Source organism: Electrophorus electricus, chromosome 20 (assembly GCF_013358815.1).
Source record: "Electrophorus electricus isolate fEleEle1 chromosome 20, fEleEle1.pri, whole genome shotgun sequence".
Lineage (NCBI taxonomy): Eukaryota > Metazoa > Chordata > Actinopteri > Gymnotiformes > Gymnotidae > Electrophorus > Electrophorus electricus.
The window spans coordinates 11,598,056-11,619,788 of record NC_049554.1 but is presented as its reverse complement, the minus strand read 5'-3'; the positions used below and the strand labels follow the sequence as shown (position 1 = coordinate 11,619,788).

The 21,733-nt window shown below is 42.4% G+C and overlaps 1 protein-coding gene across 4 annotated transcripts in view; it reads left to right on the top strand.

Annotated features, from left to right (window-relative positions):
• LOC113572382 (E3 ubiquitin-protein ligase RNF123) overlaps positions 1-19,514 on the top strand; it is an 89,738-nt gene extending 70,224 nt beyond the window's left edge. For 3 of the 4 annotated variants that reach the window (XM_035520577.1, XM_027001882.2, XM_035520576.1), the window contains exons 37-39: positions 2,925-3,019; positions 16,033-16,118; positions 17,016-17,115. In XM_035520577.1, the coding sequence (XP_035376470.1) occupies positions 2,925-3,019; positions 16,033-16,118; positions 17,016-17,115 (281 nt within the window). Of the gene's footprint in view, positions 1-2,924; positions 3,020-16,032; positions 16,119-17,015 lie in introns of all 4 variants that reach the window. The other variant, XM_027001883.2, reaches the window with a different exon arrangement.
• The last annotated feature ends 2,219 nt before the right edge of the window (positions 19,515-21,733 follow it).

The window sequence follows — 21,733 nt, the reverse complement described above, 5'->3', positions numbered from 1 at the left end:
CGTCCGTCGTACAAATCTGGTTTTCCACACACCACAAGGCTCTCCGGTTCCACGGGGAGCGGAGGATCTCCGTGGACACCCCGTCCTTTCTCCACTTTTGCCTTCCTGCGCGTTTCCCACTTGCTGCTTCGGTCGCTGGTATCTGGGCCTCCTCGCGTCACCCGTGGGGTGGTTACTGGGGCTTCTTTCTAAAGCTCGGGACCACTGGAAAGACGCTTTGGCAACTGGGACAGGGACAGCATGGGTGGGAATGGGCATGGAGACTCGCGTGAAGGAAGAAGATGCAGGTGATTTCCTATGTCGCACTGTTCCGTCACAGGCTTATGTTGAGCTCCCCCTCCCCCCATTACCCGTCTCAATGGGCAATAGAAAATCTGGGGCAGGTGTTGCTTTACTTGCATTTAAATCAGAACAGGGACAAAAAGGTTGTGGCACTCCATTAGCCTCGCCTCCCTGCCAGCGTGGAATGCTGTCTTCTTATATTAGACCTGCAAAAAGCCAAATGCTAACAGCACTGCCTGCATCCATGTACAACGCTGCCACATATATGAAATGCCATTAGTGACTGCGGCACACTTTGCAGTCTGTTCAGATGACTATAGGAAGTTTTTGCTCCGAGAGAATACAGATAAAAGGTCTTAAGCCATCTGAATCTAACCTTTCTATACTTACTTCTCGAGCTTTACTTTTTGTTAATTTTTTTTTCAGTGTATTAGGCATGAACAGAGTTTTAGGAATCTGAAGCAGAGTTAGAGAATGATGGCTCTTTGCTGTTAAACCAGCCCAGAGAGGTATTGCTTCATGCCTCTGGTCGAGGGAAGGGATGGTGAAATGGGGAGACATACTTTGTCTGTGGGTTGTTATTTTGCTTTTTACCAGAGATGAAAGTAAATGAAGATCGTAATGATGATACCCAGCATGAGTCATGTGTGACTACCTCAGTAGCCTATTGTGTTATAAAGAACTTTTTCTTCTGATATTGGAAGTGCTTGAGGTCCTGTATGGAGGTAATTGTGTGATGTAGACTGCAACATCTAGACTGGTAATCCTTGTGTAATCTGGAGCCGTTCAAAGACTAAGACTGCAGGTCAGTGTTGCATTTGGTACTTCAGATCTAATGGGTGAACAGTTCAGTGGTTCCCAAAGATTGGAAAATGTTTAACTACATTCTTGCCTTCCAGCCTCCATCATTGAGGAGATGTTGGATTGATATGATTGTGAAGGTTGTGAAATTAATTGAGGGGGTCTTGATAACGGAGAAGAGCATAATCCCATAGCGTGTGGGTGGGTGTGAGGTTGGAAAGTTAAGGGTGTGTATTGGCAGGTGGGCGGGGAGCTCTGGGTATGGGAGGAGTTGGAGGTGTGGAGCTCTGGGTATAGGAATGGTTGGGGTGGGGAGCTGATACTTTGGGTGGTCTTGGGGTCATGGTGTCAGTTTCCCTTCTGCACCACCTCTAGGGTTAAAACCTAAACACTAATGCTGGAAGCTGGAGTCTCTTCTGGATTATTAATGGGTTGTGATTATGCTTCTGCCTTGTAAAAATGCTGACCACTGAAAGTGCAAATTTCAGAGTGTTTAAGGTCTCTTTCAGAAATAAAAGCCAAGTATTTCATTAACGTAGCCTTTTCAAAAGCGTCTCATTACCATGCAGTGTAAATATCACTGCATATTGAAGCTACCAGATGTGACGTGTTCCCATCTGTTCCAGCTCAAAGAGCAGATGTGGTTCATGGAATTTTGTGTGAAATCATTGAACAGCCAAATATTGACATTTACCACTCTTGGTCTCAGAAGACCACTGGTCCCTGAAGCTCTGGCTTCTTCGTCTACTCCAAAAACAAAGCAAGCAGATGACGGGTGATGTTGCAAGCAGGGCACTGTTGGCTCGACGGACATCAGAGAAGATTCTCAGCACCCGACTTCCCCCTAATTAGGAGCAATCAAAGCGGGTCTTGCCAAGCGGTATGCTCAGGATCACTGCTAATCGGAGGCCTTCAGCTTTGCTCTGACTTCCTGCCAACAGAACCATCTCTTCAAATTGCAGCAAGAAGGCAATCGTGTCGGGAGGCGTCTGCAGAATCCCCGTTCTGCAGACGTCTTGCCCATCTGGGTGCTCTGAGGCCAGTGGGGTTTTGCGTGGTTACCACGCGGCTTCAGATTTAACTGGCTCTCGCTAGCCATCATTTCGGGTGGGGGCAGTGATGATTGGCAGTGCCATGGCTAATTAAGGAAGTTGCAGACCAGACAGGCATGAAATTGCGGCAGGGAGCGATGGTGGAGAATGCGGGGCACGCAGGTTGGGGTGGGGTTAGCTAGCGGAGGACCAGCCTAGTGCTCCACCTCCTCGCTATAATCAGCAGGCCAATCTCGGTGTCCACACACATTCATAATGAGCTTGTTAGGGGCAGCAGGACTCCCATAGTCCTGCTACTACTGCGGTTTGTCAGAGAAGCTCCCAGAGCTCGAAGACCAATGATTGACTGATGGAGTAATGGGATAAGTGCAGCTTGTGAGAGAAAATGGAAACCTGATTGTGAGTGACATGAACACCGTCTTCCATCACAAGCACCTTACTTCATCTCTGAGTATATAGAAATATAAATACCAGAGTAAAATGATTTTTGTTCGGGTGGTTTGTTTTGTTTCTTTTGTTTTTTGTTTTTTTGGGTTTTTTTTGTATGAATTATTAATGATTCAGATTTACAATCCCATAGCCACAGTTGATGAGGAGGATCCCTGTTATTATTATGATGATGATAATCTATGAGGATCTTTGTTTGCTCTCCCATTAAACTTATAATTGGTTGGGGGTGCCATCCTTTTTAGATAGCTTTTAAGCTCATGAGTCTCCACATAATCAGAAAGGACTTTGTCTAATATGTGCCTTGTCTGTTTGTGTGCGTGCGGGCGTCTCTCCACACAGACGCAGACTACATCAGTGCAGAGGAGGAGCAGAAGGTGGAGCAGATGCTAGCCTTCCTGACGGAGGAGTCCAAGCAGGCAGCAGCTACGACAGCAGTGAGTTCTGATCTGGAGGCGTGTCCTATACCACAAGCCCCTCTCTGTGGATCAGGGCTATGTTATGTGCTAGTCAGACAGCTGTAACCTTTGCCATTGGGGATCTAATGGAAACGAGGTATGACGCACATTTCTTGAAAGACCAGAGTTCCCCCCCTTGACCGTTGCTTTATTAAAGTTTTATTCTGAAGTTTGCTTCAGGCCTTCACTGCAGCGTTCAATTTAGCATCATACAACTTGGCTCAGTACAATTAAATAGTTCTTAGCCATAATGATGCACTACAGAGGGGTTTTGTAAAATCAGATGGCATGGTCCTGAGGCCTTCATTAGATTGTTCCAGGAGGATTCCGTAGCCTGCCTTATGTGCAGTCAGCATGTGAACCATGTTGAGCTTCCCAACGAACTCTGCAGATTCAGACTGCGGGAAGCCGACATCTCTGCAGTGGTCTCTGTTGTCCAGGTCCAGCTGTCACTGCAGATCTGTTAAAACAGACATTGTGTGTAGCTGACCGTCTTAGGGAGTGCTATGGGCCGAGCCATCTCTCTTGGGTCTGAAAGCAGACGGGCTCCTCGTACATATGTGGCTTTAGAACCTGGTTGCGATGGCACCATGCCCGTGCAAATTATACAGTGTCTTGCTGTGCAAAACTGGTTTATGAGCTGAAGAATATTAATTGTTCGTGCTGGACCTTCTGATCACACACAGCCTTCCCACCTGGATATATGATTTGGTGGCCGGGGGGACGAAATGTGAAACGTGGCAGATTGACTTTATTTCATAAAGGCAAGCAGCTGCTTTTAATTGTCTGTGCAGTGGTAAGCTGGGAAAATTTACACACTTCTTGGAAAGAGATTTGTTGATTTTCTCTGGCTATTTCTGAAGGTGACAAAAAAAAGTCACCCAGTGTGTGAATGAACTAAATGAATGATTCTAGCGAAGCTTTTCCCAGCATTATACTGACACATGAGACCTATGAACAGCTGACTACATTTCACAATGTGGAGTTTTCTAGTAAATATGGATTGTATTGGAAAGCTAATTTAGGTGTTGGTAAATGTTAGAATGCTAATACCCCCCTAGACCAGTTATGTTAAAGAGAATTTACCTTTTGTTCTGCTTAATCCCAAATGACCAATTAAATTAGGGTCTAATTTAAAATGTCGGTGCCCTGACCTAGCAGTTCAAGCTCAACTTCCGTCTGAGTGTTTCATCATAACGAGAAATATTGCCACTAAAACCCTTGATAACATGTTTATTTATGTACTTCTGTATGTTTTTTTTTTTTTTATTTCTACCATTTATTGCAGTTAAGAAATGTTTACAAAAACCGGCTGTGGAAATGTAGATAGTCCTTTGCTTTTTTGAGAATGGAAATATTGCATCCCATATAGTTTTTGTGTAATGACTGAATGCTTAAAGTAAGGTGAATCATCATTTCTCCCACTGTATCCTGAGATACAGTAAAGATAGTGTTAAGTGGAGTTCTGCTCAAGCTGTTAAACACGACCAATGAGAGAGCCAGTGAGAGAGCCAGTGAGGGAGACTTTTTCGTCCTGTCCTGACAGACGTCAGCTAATGGATGGCGTACTCCTCTAACCTGTTTATTAAATCATTACTGTGTTTAAAAACCTGTCCGCCTGGCCAGGATCTTAACATCTTGTTAGCTGTGTGTGTGTGTGTGTGTGTTTTTTTGTGTGTGTTGCATGTGCGGAAGCTGCTCTTGGGTGTTTTTCCATACTCTCTGACATTTGTTTACACACCTGTGCCAAAAACTACAGGCCCCTGATGCCCAGACAACCAGATGCGTTGCTCATCTTTTGTGCTGTGTTGCCATGCAACTGTGTGTGTGTGTGTGTTTAGGAGATGTATAGAGAAGCACTCTGTTAGTTGTATGAGATGCACTGCTCTCTCTACACTCTGGGGACGTGCTGGAGTAGTGTCTGATTACCAGTGACTGTGCCGTCCATGACGCTCTCTCATCCATCCATACATAACCAGCAGAGTTCTCATCACGTCTCCATTAACATCCCTGATTTATTCATTCGACATTGGCGTTTTTGTCTCTTAAGCGAAAAGAAGAAAAAAAGACACTATGGTTTGAAGTGCTTGACTAATATTTTTTTATTTTGTATAGTAGCTCATATCAAAACTCATAATCAGATGTTATTGAGAATTCTTGCCAACATAAACAGTGCGTTTGCCTCACTTTTGCATTATACGACATGTTCCAGGATGTCACTATGGTGATCCTTAATTGCAGACTACACAGTGTTAGCGCAGTAAACGTGTTGGTGGCATTGTGAGTGCTCGTGCAGGTGCAGGTTGTGTTTCAGGATAAATGTTAGCATTGCATTCGGCTGATGTGTGAAGTAACATCCATATGCTCTCGTAATATTTGGTGGATTTTATCTGAGGTAGTCAGGTAAGGTGGAACCCTTCATTGGGTGTGTGCATACGTGTATGTATGCGTGTGAGCATATATGTGTGGGCGTGTGTGTGTGTATGTGTTTAGGGAATGATAGTTTATTTATTGGCTTGACTCTGCAAGGGAAGGTATTGATTAACAAGTGCTCAGGTGTTCCTCTGATGTAGCTGTGATGAGGACGATAAACATGTTGCACTGCAGGTGAATCATCCTGTTGCCCTGTGGAACAGTTGCACTTTTTTGGCATGAATTTCATGTTTTCATTTTTGCCTGTAATGCAAACTCATGAATGTGCACTTAGCAATATATAATGTAGCTGTGTAGATTTCATTCTCTATCTGATTTTAGCCCGTTAAAGCTGCAGTAGGTAATATTGAGAAAAGAAAGGCACTGGGGCTGCAAATTAGATTAAGCTAAATGCCCTACATAGATTACATGAGCTGCATTTTATGTAACAGTTTTTATCTATGTTGTCCCTGTTAAATAAACAAATAAATACATTTTTAAAAGCTTTAAAATTTGAACCAGGCCCCTCCCCCTCACTTTCTGCTGTGTTCCAGCCCCGCCTCCAAAACCACTCCTTGAAGACGAGGCTGTTGTGCATGTTGTGTAATGTCGACATTGCTGGCCAACAAACAAGCAGAAATAAATCTTTTAAAATGAAAAGTAACACTGGTAAACACTGATTTTGTTTCCTTCAAAAAAAGCTTTTTTTGCATGCTGAAATTCTGTCACCTATAGTTTGTATATGTTATGTTGGAAACTGAAGAGAAGTCTTCCAACTGCAAATCTTATACATTGTACATTTTAGAAGTATATTTGCACACATTTTTAGTGTAATAACAGCCTTATTTATGAATGAGTAATAATGTGGGTTTTTTGTTTTTAATTTTTTTAAAAACACAATTAAAAACGTGCTAGAACCAATCTAGAAACAGATTAAAATTCAGTGTAAAACATACTCTAAAGTTCCACCTATTTTAGTTTGGGAACAAACACAAAAAAAAAGTTCAAACTTTGTTGCCCAATGTAATCTACAGCAATATTGGTTTGGTAAATGAACTAGCACACACTTATTTCAAAGCTTAGATGTTTATTTGATAACAGGAACTGAATAGTGATACATAAACAGTAAATCAAATATGAGAACATTTTAGCTATGAGAGCACAGGCATACATAAATATCAGGACCAACATCAAAACAGTACGATCAAATAGAACAACTTTCAAATAAAACAATAACCAGTAGCCTTAGCATTGGAAAGAAGCTAAAGTTAGCCCAACTTTAACATTACAGTGAAATGCTCTATGGAATGATACTGTAATCATTAGCTACCATGTTTTTTTTTTTGTTTTTTTTTCGAAAATCAAATTTGAAAATGCATCAAACAGGGGTAATTAGCCACGGCTCAAGCAGAAATGTGGCTAACCCGGCAACGGTTTTGAATCCTTTCAGGTCCTGTAGCTCTTTCCATCTCTGACAAGCCATTCGGATGTTTATCCTTGTTTTTATCTCGGGCTTGGTCTAATTCTTTCTGTTTAGCATGCTTTTCTTCATTTGTCATCTTCTGTTTACTTGTTGTGTGAGCTGTTAGGAATGGGCAGTTTTTCCTTGATGGTGGTTGTTTATGTACCAGTGCTTTTGCAAAGTTCCTAAAGCCGCTCACTGCTTGCGCTCGAGTGAAAGCATGCACGTGCAGAAGCAGAAACGACACTCCATCACACAATATTCAAGCTTGATTTGAGAAAATAGCAGTTTTCCAGTGATTTGATTCAGTCATTGGCAGTCATATCTCATTTGCATTTCCGAGGGAAAGGTGTTGGGTTAATGCCACAAAAAGCCAGTTACTGACATTCAGTGCAGCTCCATGCAGTAAAAACATGCTAAAATGACAGATGGATTCTCAACACATTTAGGCCTAGTAGTGCTATTTTCTCTTGAACAGCCACTCACCATATCAGTGAGATTTTAGGGAGCACAGTCATTGTGGTACTATCTCTACTTTTTGATGGATGAATTCTGCCCGGTCAAACTGCTTAGAATTGTGGGCATAATAACATTTATCAGTTTGACCGAAGGTCACTTGCAAGCTACTTGGACAGTATATGGCATATACAAACACTTTGCACTGGTTATAAAAGTGAACATTTAAATGTATAGGCATATAGAAAACTAAATGAAAAATGCACCTATACCAGTGATTTTAGATGTGGAGTATGCAGTCAAATGATATATGCAGACAAGTTATTGCAACGTCCTCATTTTTATGCCAATTGCCTATAGCTTGACCAAAAGCAAATTTCTCGTCAGGTGTGCACATGTAAGCCTATATGCAAGGCTGTACATGTGTTTGCGCATGCTTGTGCACATGTGCACATTTGTGTGGGTGTCATCGTGCCGTGATCATATGGTATCCATCAGTTCTATTGCTGTATGCTCATATATTTGCAATTAAATGCAGAGCTATTGGTATATGCACTTATACAAAGACATAAGGGTCAAAAGTCATTTAATCTTTAACAGGAAATTAATCTGCATACTTCATAAGTTTGTTCATATAAAGATATTTGACACATATTGTTAAATTGTAAATTAGATGAACACCCTTTCTGAAAATCAATTTTTCAAATTAAAAATATACTGAACAATTTTTTAATCGAGCAAGTGGTGTATATCTGCACATCTGGGTATATTTCTGACAGTTATTTTAACTCCAAGGAAAATTGCTGTTTGATGACTTTGGATTGAGGAGTCGCAATTTGAAGAAGTTCTTTGAACTAATGCACTGCTGGAAACCCTAGCACAATTACCTGGCTTTTTGTTCCCTGTGATTCTTGCCTTGAACTGAGCTGCAATTATCTCCTCTACGACAAATGTGCGCTCTCCTATTAAGTGCCAGCAGACTTGAAAGAGAGCCGAGATTGACATTTTGCTTTTGAGTGCCCCTGAAAGGCTGTGTTTTCAGTTGAAGATAGAAGCCTGGCTGTTATTTAACAGGTTGATAGAAGGCCATGTATTCTGTTTGGAGTGGCTTTCAAGGTGCTCACTGAAACCTTCTTCACTGGGAAATGCTCATGGCTGTCTGCTGTGTTTGTATTGTGCAGATAGCTGTTTCATTGGCTGTTGAAAACTTTATTGCCTGGTGAAAATGTTATTACTGAAATTGTATTACATGCTGAAATGTTGGGCTGTAAGTTAAAGCATCTCATCCAGATCAACATATCTGATCAGTTTTTCAGAAAATTGGTGTTCTGTTTAATCATTCAATTTTGTTTAAATGCAAGTTCAGTTTATAGCATCTTTCTTTACCTGTATCCATGCAATTCTGAGAATTTTCATTTTATATATATATAATATACACGTGTGTGTGTGTGTGTGTGTGTATTTTTTATTTTTATTTATGTATTTTTTTCCAGAGAATTGGCATACCAGCATTCAGCGTACTCACACGAAGGGTTTGATGTAGTGATGTAGGCATCATAAATAATTCACCTGTTTTTGTGGTGCACGGCAGAATATTTTCATTTTAGATCTGATCTCGTTTATTACCAAATTCAATCATTAGGATGACATCCTTCTAATACATGATGGCCTACGGTGATGCAAACCCCCTGTAAATGATCCTGTAAATTACATCCAGAAGTGGCTTTGTGTGGCCTGAAAGACTCGTGTTTCTTTTCCTCTGGGTTTTGTATGCATTTGGAAGATCACTTTTGTGTTTTTACCACAGCCGTGTTCTTTGGGAAGCAACCCCCAGCCAAGTTCTGCTCCCCAAGCTGTCAGGGCCCCTTCCCGGAGCTGCTCTCGCCTCCAACATGCTCTTAAATGCCACTCTGCCCACATCAATAACCATCATGGGCAAAGGTCATTTTTCAGAAGTGAAGCTAAAGTCTGTGTTGATTTGAGTGCCAGTGTCCCCCTGCAGGAGCAAAGGCATTCGGCCTCGCCTGTAAAGGACTCGGCTGCCACACAGGAAACAGCATTTGGGCTGGTGAAGCTTTGTGCCTTAAATCACAGTTGGTGGAAAATGGGATGAGAGACCTTAAATTGGTTTCAGAAAGGAGCTTAAGCCGTGATAGTGATCTGGGAGGGTAATCATAAATGCACGAATTAAAAGAAGAGGAAGAGCTCCTTCCCAAATAGACGAATAGGCAGTAGAACATCAGTAGAATATAACGCATTGTACGATTGCTGTTTTCCTGTGTCCATGTGTAGGCCAACTTTTTTTTTTCTAACCAGGTCTGCAATTTTGTTTAACCCCTCATTTCTCTTAGAAGCAAGCACTAAATGAAAAATAATGTATTTTCGAGAAAGAGCAGATTATCATTCCAATATTCAAGTGCCCATAAAAGAAGAGTGATCCTGCCATTCTTGACTGTAAGCAGAAAATGACCAATTCTGATCCAGAGCAGGTCTTCTTAACTCTAGTCCTGGTGACCTGATGCTTTGCCCAGTTTCATTAATTTCCCATTCTTGAATTCTTAAAACTGTGCAGCTTAGTATGTCCTCCGTACTGGAGTTCTCAAGGATCCCAAGAATTTCATGACACATCATTACATTAGCATTTAGGGTAAAAAGAAAGACCCTAATAAAACTCTTTCTCTTAAATTGTGAATCAAGTTCCACTTCAAAGAGAATAGAACTTGATCTGAAAGCTTCAAACTGTGCAACTTCAAAGTGAATTTGCATTTCAGTCTTTCTTGGGAAAACCCAAACTTAGGTTTTAGAAAAAATACATTTTGTATTTTGCTCTACATGTCTTCACAGAATCTGTTGGTGTGCCAGCCAGAAAGTCCCACACTCTGTTCTCCTTTCTGTGCACTTCTGGTCCAAGCCAGGACTGGAGATTGAATGCTAACACCACCTTATTTGCTTCAGGCACAGTTATTCCATTCCTGGAATCTGGGTGTCACAGCTCAGGACAAATCAACTGTCATTATACTTCCTCATAGCTGTTCAGAGCCACTGTTCTCTGTACAGTGAAATGCCTTTCGTTCAGGTCACTTATGGTGCAACTATGAAGTGAACTTAGTAAGAAACCTCTGCAAGAAAGCATAAACATGACAAAAGTGATAAAATAGTAAGTGATAAACTTTGCACAAGTAGTTAAATAAACAGAAGAATTCTGCATGTGGAGAGCAGTCCAGTGTGCCGTGTGAGGGGAGCTACAGTGAAACTAGAAGTTGCAGTATGTCATGCGAGTCACAGGGAAGGTTGACATCTCTGATGCAGTCTGGTGGTTCATGACAGGTGCTCTGATGTAGTGTAGTGGTTCATGACAGGTGCTCTGAAGTAGTGTGGTGGTTCATGACAGGTGCTCTGAAGTAGTGTGGTGGTTCATGACAGGTGCTCTGAAGTAGTGTAGTGGTTCATGACAGGTGCTCTGAAGTAGTGTGGTGGTTCATGACAGGTGCTCTGAAGTAGTGTAGTGGTTCATGACAGGTGCTCTGAAGCAGTGTAGTGGTTCATGACAGGTGCTCTGAAGCAGTGTGGTGGTTCATGACAGGTGCTCTGAAGTAGTGTGGTGGTTCATGACAGGTGCTCTGAAGTAGTGTGGTGGTTCATGACAGGTGCTCTGAAGTAGTCTGGTGGTTCATCACCAGGTGCTTTCGTGTCACTCATCAAGCATCAGGGGTTACAAGCAGCAGGTTTGTTTTTCCCACAATTCTCTTGTTTCATATTCTGTATCCTGTTGCTATTACCCAATCCTATAATGCATTATTTTAAATTTCATGTAAAAAAATAGTGCTCCGTTCTTTTTTGCTGGCTCTGATTTAGTATTATTGATTTGTGTAATATTGAAAGGGCAGGAGGAAGAATGTTTAGAAATATATACAGTATAGTCTGTAAGTTGTAGTACAGTGCTGTTTCGGCTCTTTAAACCAGTTTGAAATGAAACAGTATCTCTGAGGATAAAGTCTAGACTTAGTTTTAATTTAAGGACATATACATCTGTACTGATGTGCTATGCTGAACCATTTAGGACAAACTGGACAAATTATCAGATTACTTATGACAAGTTCACGCTACATGAATTTAACCCATATTTTCCACTTGCCTACAGGAGTTTGCCAGGAAAATGTCCTGGTCAGATGCAATTCAGTGTTCGCTTAGGCCTTGAAAATCACCTCTTGATCTCTATATATTTATTGTTCAAAGATGCCACCTGAATGGCTCACCGATCGCTCATAAACAGCTGATATACAGTGGACTCCCAATTTATTGCTCGCAGACTCCTGATAAAATATCTAGCAGGCTAAATATCTGGACCGGTCAGCACATCCAGATCCTCCAGTGCGAAAAGTCTTGGGACCCAGTTATAACTGGCAGTGTGTGCAGTATGGAGCTACAGCCAATGAGAGCACAAGATACGGAGTTAGGGGGAAACCCCAGGTAGGAGTTGTATAACAATAACAAGCATGTCTACAAGAAGTTTGTTTCCTCCTCTTGTGTATATGACATATTGTCTATGATTCTCCATTTTGACTCTTTGATAAAGATGTAAATATATTGTTGGGGAAAACAGCAACCTGGATAGCTTGCTTCTTGCTGACATCCTTTTTTGTAAGAAAAAAAAAACCTGTCTCATGTATGGTATCACACAATTCCCTGTGTTTCTTAATTTCATGACAAAATGTCATTTGAAGATCAGACAGACTCGTAGGATGGTGAAAGATCATGTAATGTGTGACCCTCTGTCGCGGATCAGTCATGTAGTGTGCAAGAAAAACGACTTCAAGATTCCCGATTACAAGACAGCAAGCTGTGTAGTGTGAACAGTACAGCGCTCTGACGACTTTGAAAGTCATTCAGTGTGCCCATGGGATTCGTTGCAATCCGGTGAGGGTTACGGTGACCATGACTGCCTTGTATGCTTCTTATGTATGTATTTAATATGGATATGCTTGTGTGATATGAGCTGAAGTTGTGATGAACCTCTCAATGCTTTGTGTAGTCTTAGTGCGTGCCTGTCATTACTTTCACTGAGGTAATTTAACATGCATTAAAAGATGAGATGTTGCAATTCAGTTATGTATCAGGGTGTGTCATGATTCCAAATCGTTTTGTTTTTTTTATCCTCGCTAATGGAATCATTTCAGCTGCAATAGGTGCCTTTCTGTCAAGAATAAGCATCACAGGATTGAAGAGTGCCTTCCATTCTGCTCTATTTTCTGGACCTTTACCTCTGATGTAATTCTGTTACATTATGGAAAATGGTGGTACATGAAGGAAGAGGTTAGGATAAAGAGGAATTAGAAAAAATATATTATCCACCATTCCTATATTGTATATCATTATCCATGTGCCAGAAATGGAATTTACTTTCTAGACAAAGCCACTGTTTCTAGTCTTAAGGGAATGGCACAGTTTCTTTTTAGTTGTACAGCTATAGTTGTGTCACACCCCACAAGTCTTCAATGATTCAGAAATGACCAAGACAGTCTGGCTTATCATAGTTCAGCAAAGCACATCCACACTTCTTGAAGCTTGATCTCAGCATGAACTGAAGGAGAACAGGGCAAAACAAACACAAACAAAAAAAGCGAAACTAAAGAAATAAAAAAAGCTTTCGGACTTGTCCTTCAGCTGCTGTCATTTATTTTTGGCCGCTGAGTCCCCCATAGGATGAGCGATCTTCTGACTCCAGTGATTCGTCAGCTCTTTGTTGCCAGCGCCGGTCAGCCTCGTTCTTCACCGGTACCGCTCCAGCTCTGTCTCTCTCCTTTCACATTTCCCTTAACTACCACTCTCAGTGACACACATTCATTTGCTTCGCTCAACCCCTATCACTTGCTATCACTCTGCTTAGCAGCCAGTGGTTTTTTTTTTTTTTTTTTTTTATTTTTTTTTTTTTTATTTATTTTTTTTTTTTTTTTATATATTAGGCTTTGCTTGATGGAATCTCAGCAACCAGCACTTGGTGTCCTCTGGAGCACTGGCAGCCAAGATTGACACTTGGTGTACATAGTTTCTTAAGGCAAGGAATGATTTCAGAGTGTGGTTTCTGAGGGCAATCACCAATTTCTTTTGGATGGATTACATTTTTAAAATATATTTTGGCTCCAGTGGTTCAGTAGTAAGATTGAAAGAAAGTATGGGTTTGTCTTCTTTCCATTTAGAGAAAACACCTTTGTGTTCTAGTCATTATTCATTCATTCTTGGCAGATTTGCTGGCAGCGTTCATTTGTGTTCCTCTAATGCTCTGTGCCTATGTCCAGCATGCTAACAAACACACATTACTTGTAATACAAACTATTAGTAAGACAAATCTATTATTCAGTTTAGTCTTCAACCAGTGACCATTCCCACATGCATTTTTATTAAAATTACATTACAGACGTGTTTGCCCCAAAACTGCACAAGGTCACAGTATGCTGTTTCAGTTGTAACTGGAATAAGTGATCCTGTCCTCCGTTACCTGACACAGGATCTGTGTTTGGGCGCATCCAGGAAATAAGTGAAGAGAGACAGAACTTTGGGAGAGCGAAGACAATTGTGAAAGGTTTGTGTTTCCTAACCCAGACCCCAAACAGAAACCCAATCAGCCTCTCTGGAAGCCATCTGACTTTGAGACTGGAAAGGACACATGAATGAAGAGGCGGTACAGGAAGAACTTCAGAAAAAAGTTATGAAACTGATAGCCTTGCTGACTTTGGCAGTAGTATATATCATGATGCTGAAGTGACTGAAGTGAGCAATTGTCTTGGTGCTGAGGCACACAGTCTTACTGAAGCCTTGTATTATTCGCTAAATGCAGTTGTTAATCAGTTTGGCAGAGACATAATGGGGACAGAGGCAGTGAGCTCCAGTAAACTCTATCTCCCTTATGTTTAGTTTTGTTTCGTATACAACAGGCCTGCCAACTTTTTTTGACAATCTCTTTCACAGACATGTTGAAAAGGTTTTCAGAATCCTAGGATTTAGGAGGATCTGTAGAGGGTAGATTTCAGCAGTCATTATTTCTGAGCTAGCTTTTAGGAATGAATCTGGTTCAAGTTGAAACAAAGCAGGGGAATATGGTTGGCTAGACACTGTTTGCACAAAATCAGATTTTGAGATCATATTGCATCCCAAGCCTTGTGAATTCCATTTCTACTTAATTGTAATGTCCGATGCACCAGATGAGCAGAGACGCTCTTGTGGTGATCAGGCTCTTTTAGCACATCCGTCACCCTGAACCACCCACTTCATCCCCTCTGATCATCTCACCACACCATCACAATGAGATTATAGCTCATCTCCGTGTAGTTGATGCCAAGCTTCACCTCCACAGAGACGGGCCTGCTCTGAAATGGTGTAGGTTAAGGCTTTTTCTCCAGTGATGGAGGGCTAAAAGATGGATTCAAATGCTTTTTCCCAGATGTGGTTGGAACTCGTGTGCACCTCAAACCACCACTGATGTTCCTGCTCGGGAAACCTAACCCTCCCAGCATGGGAGACCTGTGGAGCACAGGTAACAGCAGCATGTGCTAACTGAGCACTGCCAGTGATGTTCCTACACTTGGACTGCTGTTAATGGACATTAACCACAATCTCTGGTCACTCCTCGCCATGAAAAGAGCACTTGCTTCGCCGTCACCGGCGAATGATGGCTTGCGGTGCCCCAGTCCTGCCCTGGCTTGTTATTCCACGGAGAACCATGTGGAAATCCCCAGAAGCTGCTGTTAGGAGAGAGAAAGCCTCTCCTTCCTGCCATAGTGCAGCTTTTAGATCAGGTCTCTCCTGGAGAATAAGAGCACATTTACCTGCTTCAGTCAACAGTAACTGACCCGACCCTCTGTTCTACCTTACATCATCCAGTGAGTTGCTATTAATTCGGCAAATATTCCAGCTCTTAATGTTGCATTGCCTGCCTGACAGGCTAGCACTCAAAAGCTGTAACTTGTGCTTGCTGCTGCACACACGAGCATATAAATGCGTGTTCGCTCCAGCACTGCCGCGCCTCTCCACAGCACGCGTTTTGGTCCAGCGGCGTTGTTGAAGGCAGGGCCCACGTCTGGGGTAGCTGAGTTATTGCTCGACGAGTTTCCGCCTGCAGCATTTTGCACGGGTGGCACGTACTTACTTATTTCATATGAGTGTACATTGAAGGTGTCACATCTTTTGATCTGTGTGCACGTGCGCGCGCGTGTGTGTATTTGTGTGCTTCTGTGCGTGCTGCGTAAATGCAGATGGTGTAAATTGATTTCCTGTTCCTGTTTCTTTTTATTGCCTTCATTTTACAGAATGGCTATTGATGGCTTAGAATTGCTCATAGGGTGTTTTTTTTTTTGTTGTTTGTTTTTACTCAAGCGGCACCTGAGAAAGCAGCATGCCCTTATTGCGTTCTGTGTACATTGTAACGTGCAAGCCTTGTGTAGTCACATTGTCAAATAATGCAGATAATGTATTCCTGATGATGACTTTCAATCTGAAGAGGGCAAGATTTTAATGGGATGCCTGTAATTTAGCAAAATGAACCCTGTGTATATGTTGTGATAATCTTTTTTGCAGGCTAGAGCAGTGAAACATGCTTGTGTGTGTGTGTGCGTGTGTGTACTCCTTCTGCCTCCACCAATCCGTGTTCTTTTCCCTTCCACTGCAGCCTACCAGTGAGGATGACCTTTGCCCCATCTGCTATGCACACTCCATATCAGCCGTCTTCAAGCCCTGCTCCCACAAGTCCTGCAAGTGAGTTATCACCTGCTGGCAGCCTCACGCCAGCGTCTCCGCTCTTCCACACTGCCTCGCCTGCCCCTCTCATCGATCCTGACTAAACACCGTCCATTTAGGAGATTATCCCCAAGCCGCCTCATGTCTCTTTTGCTGTTGCGTAGCGTTATTGCTTTATTACTTAAAAGCTGACAACTTTAAAGAAAGAAAAGGTTCCTTCAGTTTGGTAATGTGTTTTTAGGATAATGTCCATGCAGTTCAGTGTTTAATTTCTATTTTAGATACATTTTTCCATAGTGCGATTAATATTTAAGATAATATGGGATGTTTATATGTGTTTTTGCAGCATTGCATGTAAACTTTTGAAGGCTTAATGCTGTGACGCCATTGGTTTAGGCTTTTGTTGAGTCAGAGGGCCAAGTATAGCATTGCAGAACAGACAGATCCCACAGTTGAGCCTGACCACATCGACTGCTGCACCATCATGCTGCACCATACACTCCCCAGAGACACAGTGAACTTGGTGCTCCTCTGTGATATCCCATTTTTAATCATCCTACTCAGGCAGTGAAGGGATCAAAACAGATTAAATCGTTTTGGCCTCTCATCAATTCGGTTGACACTTTATTATATTTGTATGGTAGCAGCTATGGTATATTTCATCATTCCCAGCTAGGTATGTCTCGTATAGCCTGCCAGGGCATGACTCAGCAAACCCTTAACGACTGGATATCTCTGACCTGCCTTCTCACTCTCTATCCCCCCCCTCCTCTATCCCCCCCTCTCTCTCTCTCTCTCTCGCTCTCTCTCTCCCCCCTCCCCCCTCCCCCCCCTCTCCCTCTCTCTCTCTCTCTCTCTCTCTCCCCCTCCCTCTCTCTCACCCTCCCACCCTCTCATTGCCTCTTTTATTTCCAGAGCATGCATCAATCAACATCTGATGAATAACAAGGACTGTTTCTTCTGCAAGGCCACCATCACTGGAGTGGAAGATTACAGCAAGCCTACTGGCTCTTAACATGCTCTTCAGGCACTCAAATACACACATCTGCACACACGCCTGCCTGCACGCACACGCCTTGGGGAAATGAAGCTCGACACATCACGCCCATCTCCAAAGACTGTACTCCTCTGTCTATACTTGCGTGCTGGCCCCGACATGTCCTCGAGCTCACGACCCTACGAGCCTACCACTGGTCACTTGAAGCATATTTCAACGCTCTCGGCTGCTGTGTTCCCCTCCAAGGCTCCGGCACGCCATAGCCAAGCCTGGCTGGCTGGCTGGTGGAGAAAAGGGGAGGAGGATGATGGGATGATCTGCCCCCCTCCCCCCTTTTTAAGATCTCTTCTCTCACTGGTACTTTTGGCCACCACACTTCAACTGTAGCCATAGGCCAATCATTCACCTTGATCTTGGGTGTCCCAAACATGCCAGTAGGGCTTGAAAATGTCACTTTAGCACTCACGCTCTGTATTGATACGTTTTTATATACAAAACCAACAGCCATATTTGACGTGGCAATATCTAGCAGTGCTGGTGAAGGTGTCTAGGACTAGGTTTGTGAATGCAAATGACAAAAGAACCTCGAGCTCCGAAGTGCAGCTACATCGAGCTGTCATGCATGACACTTATTCAATGTTAACAGTTCATTGCAGCTTTACTAATGCGTTATAAATCGTCCTGCAGTGTGAATGTCTTGATTGGATTGAATCAGATATGCATTTGGTTTGAGCAGAGCAATTTCAGGTTCTGATGAATAATATAACTCCATAATATTTTTACAAACACAATGCAAAGCGGAGCCTTGAGCAATACAGTATTCATGTTTTCTTTTCCTGCTTTTTCTCATTTGGGGTATGATTTTGGCTTGTCCAGATGTCACCTTATGCTGTTTTGCCTTTTTTATAGCTGTCTGTCATATGTCTGAATGTCAGACTGTGCCCAGTGTTTTTTTTTTTCAAGCCCGCGGCATAGGTGTGGTGCTTTTCTGCCAAGAATTACGTCCGCTGTGTGTCTTCTGATGTTATGCTGAAAACAGCTGTTTGACCCATTGTAAATCGCCCTTCCTTTACTAGCTTTTATTGCTGAACCTTTGAACAAATCCTGGGCTCTTGGGTGTGCCTATGCTGGAGTGTAGATTTAAACTTCACTCAGATCTCACTTCATCTATCCGTTTTCAGTATCTCTGAGCTTCATGCAAAAATACACAAACATATGCATCTACGTGATAGCGGATTTGGAACTGGCTAGCACTGCAGCTGCAGTTCACTTTCTCTGTGATCAAGCACTCTAAACATATCCATTGCCTTGCCACCGGTCCCTTTAAAGGTGAATCGGGCACTGCACTGAAGCAGAAACAAAGCTTTTCTGAATAAATGTATAGTCATCCAGCATATAGATGTATAGACATCCAGTTCAGATACACAGGTCTGGTGTGATACACCCTACTTCACATTCTACTGCATAGTGAATGTAAGGGAATGTGTGATGCCCCTGTATTGGAGTGGTTTTTTTTTGGGGGGGGGGGGGGGCTTTTTTTGAACTGTTCAGTCTCCAAGCACTGATTAAATACATTTTTTATTAACCCTCTGAAGTCTCAGTTATTGCTGACAATATGAGCAACGTAATACTCCAGTAATTATTTCTCATTAGGTCACAGAAACATACCGAAACATTTGAAAGTTTCAGTAAGGGAGAACTTTTTCATTGTTATCCGAGTTTTATGGAATCATTATTGTTCCATGTAGTCTTGTTTACTGGAAAACGAACCTCAACTGAACGTTTGAATGCTTTTGCTCCTTTTTTCTGTGAGCTACAAACAATAAACATGTTATATATGATAATGGGTCATAACTAAGTCTTCAGAGGGTTAATTACTATTGCCATGTCATGTGACTTATGCGTTTAGGGTTCTACACAAGGACTGTTCATGTCTTATGGCTTTGGAAGACAGTGCACTTGACCATCCACTGCTTCCCAAACTCATCTGACATTAATTCTAAAATTAATTCACATGTTTATAAACTTTTTGACCTAGGTGCATGTTGACAACTGCTTTTCACATTTGGACTGTGCAAGTATCTCTGGAAGTAGAACCATCCTCTTAAGATTGGGGGATTGCAAGGTTTGAACTTGGGAACCCTATATTTAGCTCTTGGTAAAATTGTGTGATAGAGCGTGGGCATGGGCGTGGTCATGCAGTCTGCGGGTGCTACAACATTTAATTTATGAGTAAAAGGTTTCCCACTTTTAGGCACCAGCTACAGTCAGCCAAGGGAGTTTCAGTTTGTATAAGCAATACTTTATGGACTTTTGGTGTTATTTTGCTGTTTGACAATGGGCTTTGTTTTAATTTCTCCTTTATGAGAGTGCACATATATATCGACGGTGTAACGGCATTAAATTATTTATCCAAAGAGAGGCTCCTGTGGTTGCTTTGGTAAAAGTTGTTGGCAGGCTGCGGCTGGGTCATCTGAACAGGACAGGAGCGAGTGTGTGGAGAAATTTCCTCTCCCATCCATTAACTGACCAAAGATGACCACTGGCGAACCAGGGCACGCTGTTTACATCATGATATCATGTCTTCCGGTCTCTCCCCAACGGCGAGAGCCGCAACGATCCCGACAGGAACACCGTGTTTCTGAGAGCTGAATCTAACATCACTGAAAGCCACGGATGGGCTTTCCGCTGGGATGCACCGCACGTTAGCTAGCGAGCAGAATGCTCCGAATTAGCGCTAGATTTCACACAGGAGTCCCTGTGTGCTCTTTGAACTTGTTTATTTATTTATTTGTTTGTTTATTTATTTATTTATTTAATCATCCTCTGCACAGTTCCCTGGACTCCCTTTCTCCAGTTCCTTTCGCTGTGTAGGCTGGCAGGGCTTTCGGGGATGTGGGACTCCACAGTGCCGGCATTGCCTGGTACGGTGACAGGCTGTCCCACATTCCTCCAGGATTCATTTCTCACTTTCGCTGACACGCCGGAGCTGCGGAGCTCTGGGTTATGGAGGCCAACATGGGACAGAAGGAACTGTTGAGAAGCTAACTCGTATTATGAAATAATAAATAAAAGGTATTTTCCACCCATGGAGAAGGTTTTTTTATTCGTCTGTATGTTTGTTTATTTTTTTTAAAACATTGAGACAGAGCTGACATTCATTGAGGCCCAGCATGTCTTCCCCTTCTCGCTGTATTTGTGTATGTCAAAGACTAGCGAGCGAGAACTGGGCAAGTTGTTCGAGATGGACCCTGAAGATTGACAATGTCCCAACGTCCCAGATCTGTCCACCTATACGTTTGTCCATCTATCCATCCACCAATATTTCCATACCTGCTTCTTTCCCTCCTTCCAGAGTCCCACTAATCCAGTGAAGTCAGAATTCTCCCCTTACGATCCAGCCTTGATCTACTCACCACTCGGTATTGATCGGTGGCATAGAAACTGTACCCCTGGCCAAGTGCCGGGGGTTGTATTGATTGCCTGCGGAAATAGCCTCAGTAGGGGAAAGGCGAGAGGCCTGCGTGGAAGAGAGGCTGGAAAACGTGTGACCCCCCCACCCCCTGGGCATCTGGCTGGCGATAGCCGACGGCAGGTATTTATAGCCGAACAAGAGCCAGACCTGCAGCCCGGATCAATACCCTCCGGGATGTGACACGAACGGTCCGCTCCAGTGAGTTGCGGAGAGGTGGGGGGCTTCGCTATGCCGGTGATCAGGGTTCAGAAGGAATCCCGTGATGCCCTGAAGGTAAATGACCAAAGAAATAAATTACTTGTGAATTCTGTAAGGTTTTGCATTTATTATTATTATTATTATTATTATTATTATTATTATTATTACTACTACTACTACTACGGTATTTTGTTAATTATTAGCGTTGGCTGGCATGTTAATCCACCTTCTGTTGAGTCTGCTGCTTCAGCCTCCAGATGAGTTGATGAGCAGCATTGTGCATTAGGCCATAAGAGCCAAATCAGGTTAATCAAGGCCAGATCAGGAGCGCACCATGCCGGCAGCAAAAGCAGACAAACAAAAAAACAACAGGCTCATATTACTGAATAGATTCTACACGGCTGATGCATAAAGGTGTTTATTATTTGAATAAAAATAAATCATATATATCAAAGTATATATAAGTAAAGTTAGGTGAAGAAAAGACTTAAGAATATTCAACATTTTATAAAATATTGAATCTAACAGTACCGCTGTATAATACCCTAGACTGAGACCTTGACCTTTACAGTTTTAAGGGAGGAAATACTATGCCTGCAACATGTTTTACATGTGTCCTAATATGTATAATTCTAACCATTATAGGGATATAATCTGTAGACAAAGAATGGTCGTTCCCGAAGTGCCATACGCTCCATTAGATAATGCTGCCCTCGTGAGGTTTTAGAAATTATTACTTAAATGAGCTCTAATGCAGTAGAAGAAAATTCTGAAATAAGTGTACCATCTAGTGGCTTGTAGGTGATCTATTCGAGTGTGAGCAGTTATAACAGCAAATTTCGCTTCAGCCTCTAGATGGAGACAAAGGACATCGATGTGCTAAGTTCACCGAGCTGCGTGCGTGCGTCTCTTTTGCAGTGTACTGTGCAGGATTTACTGTCAGATTGTGAGCGTTTACACTGG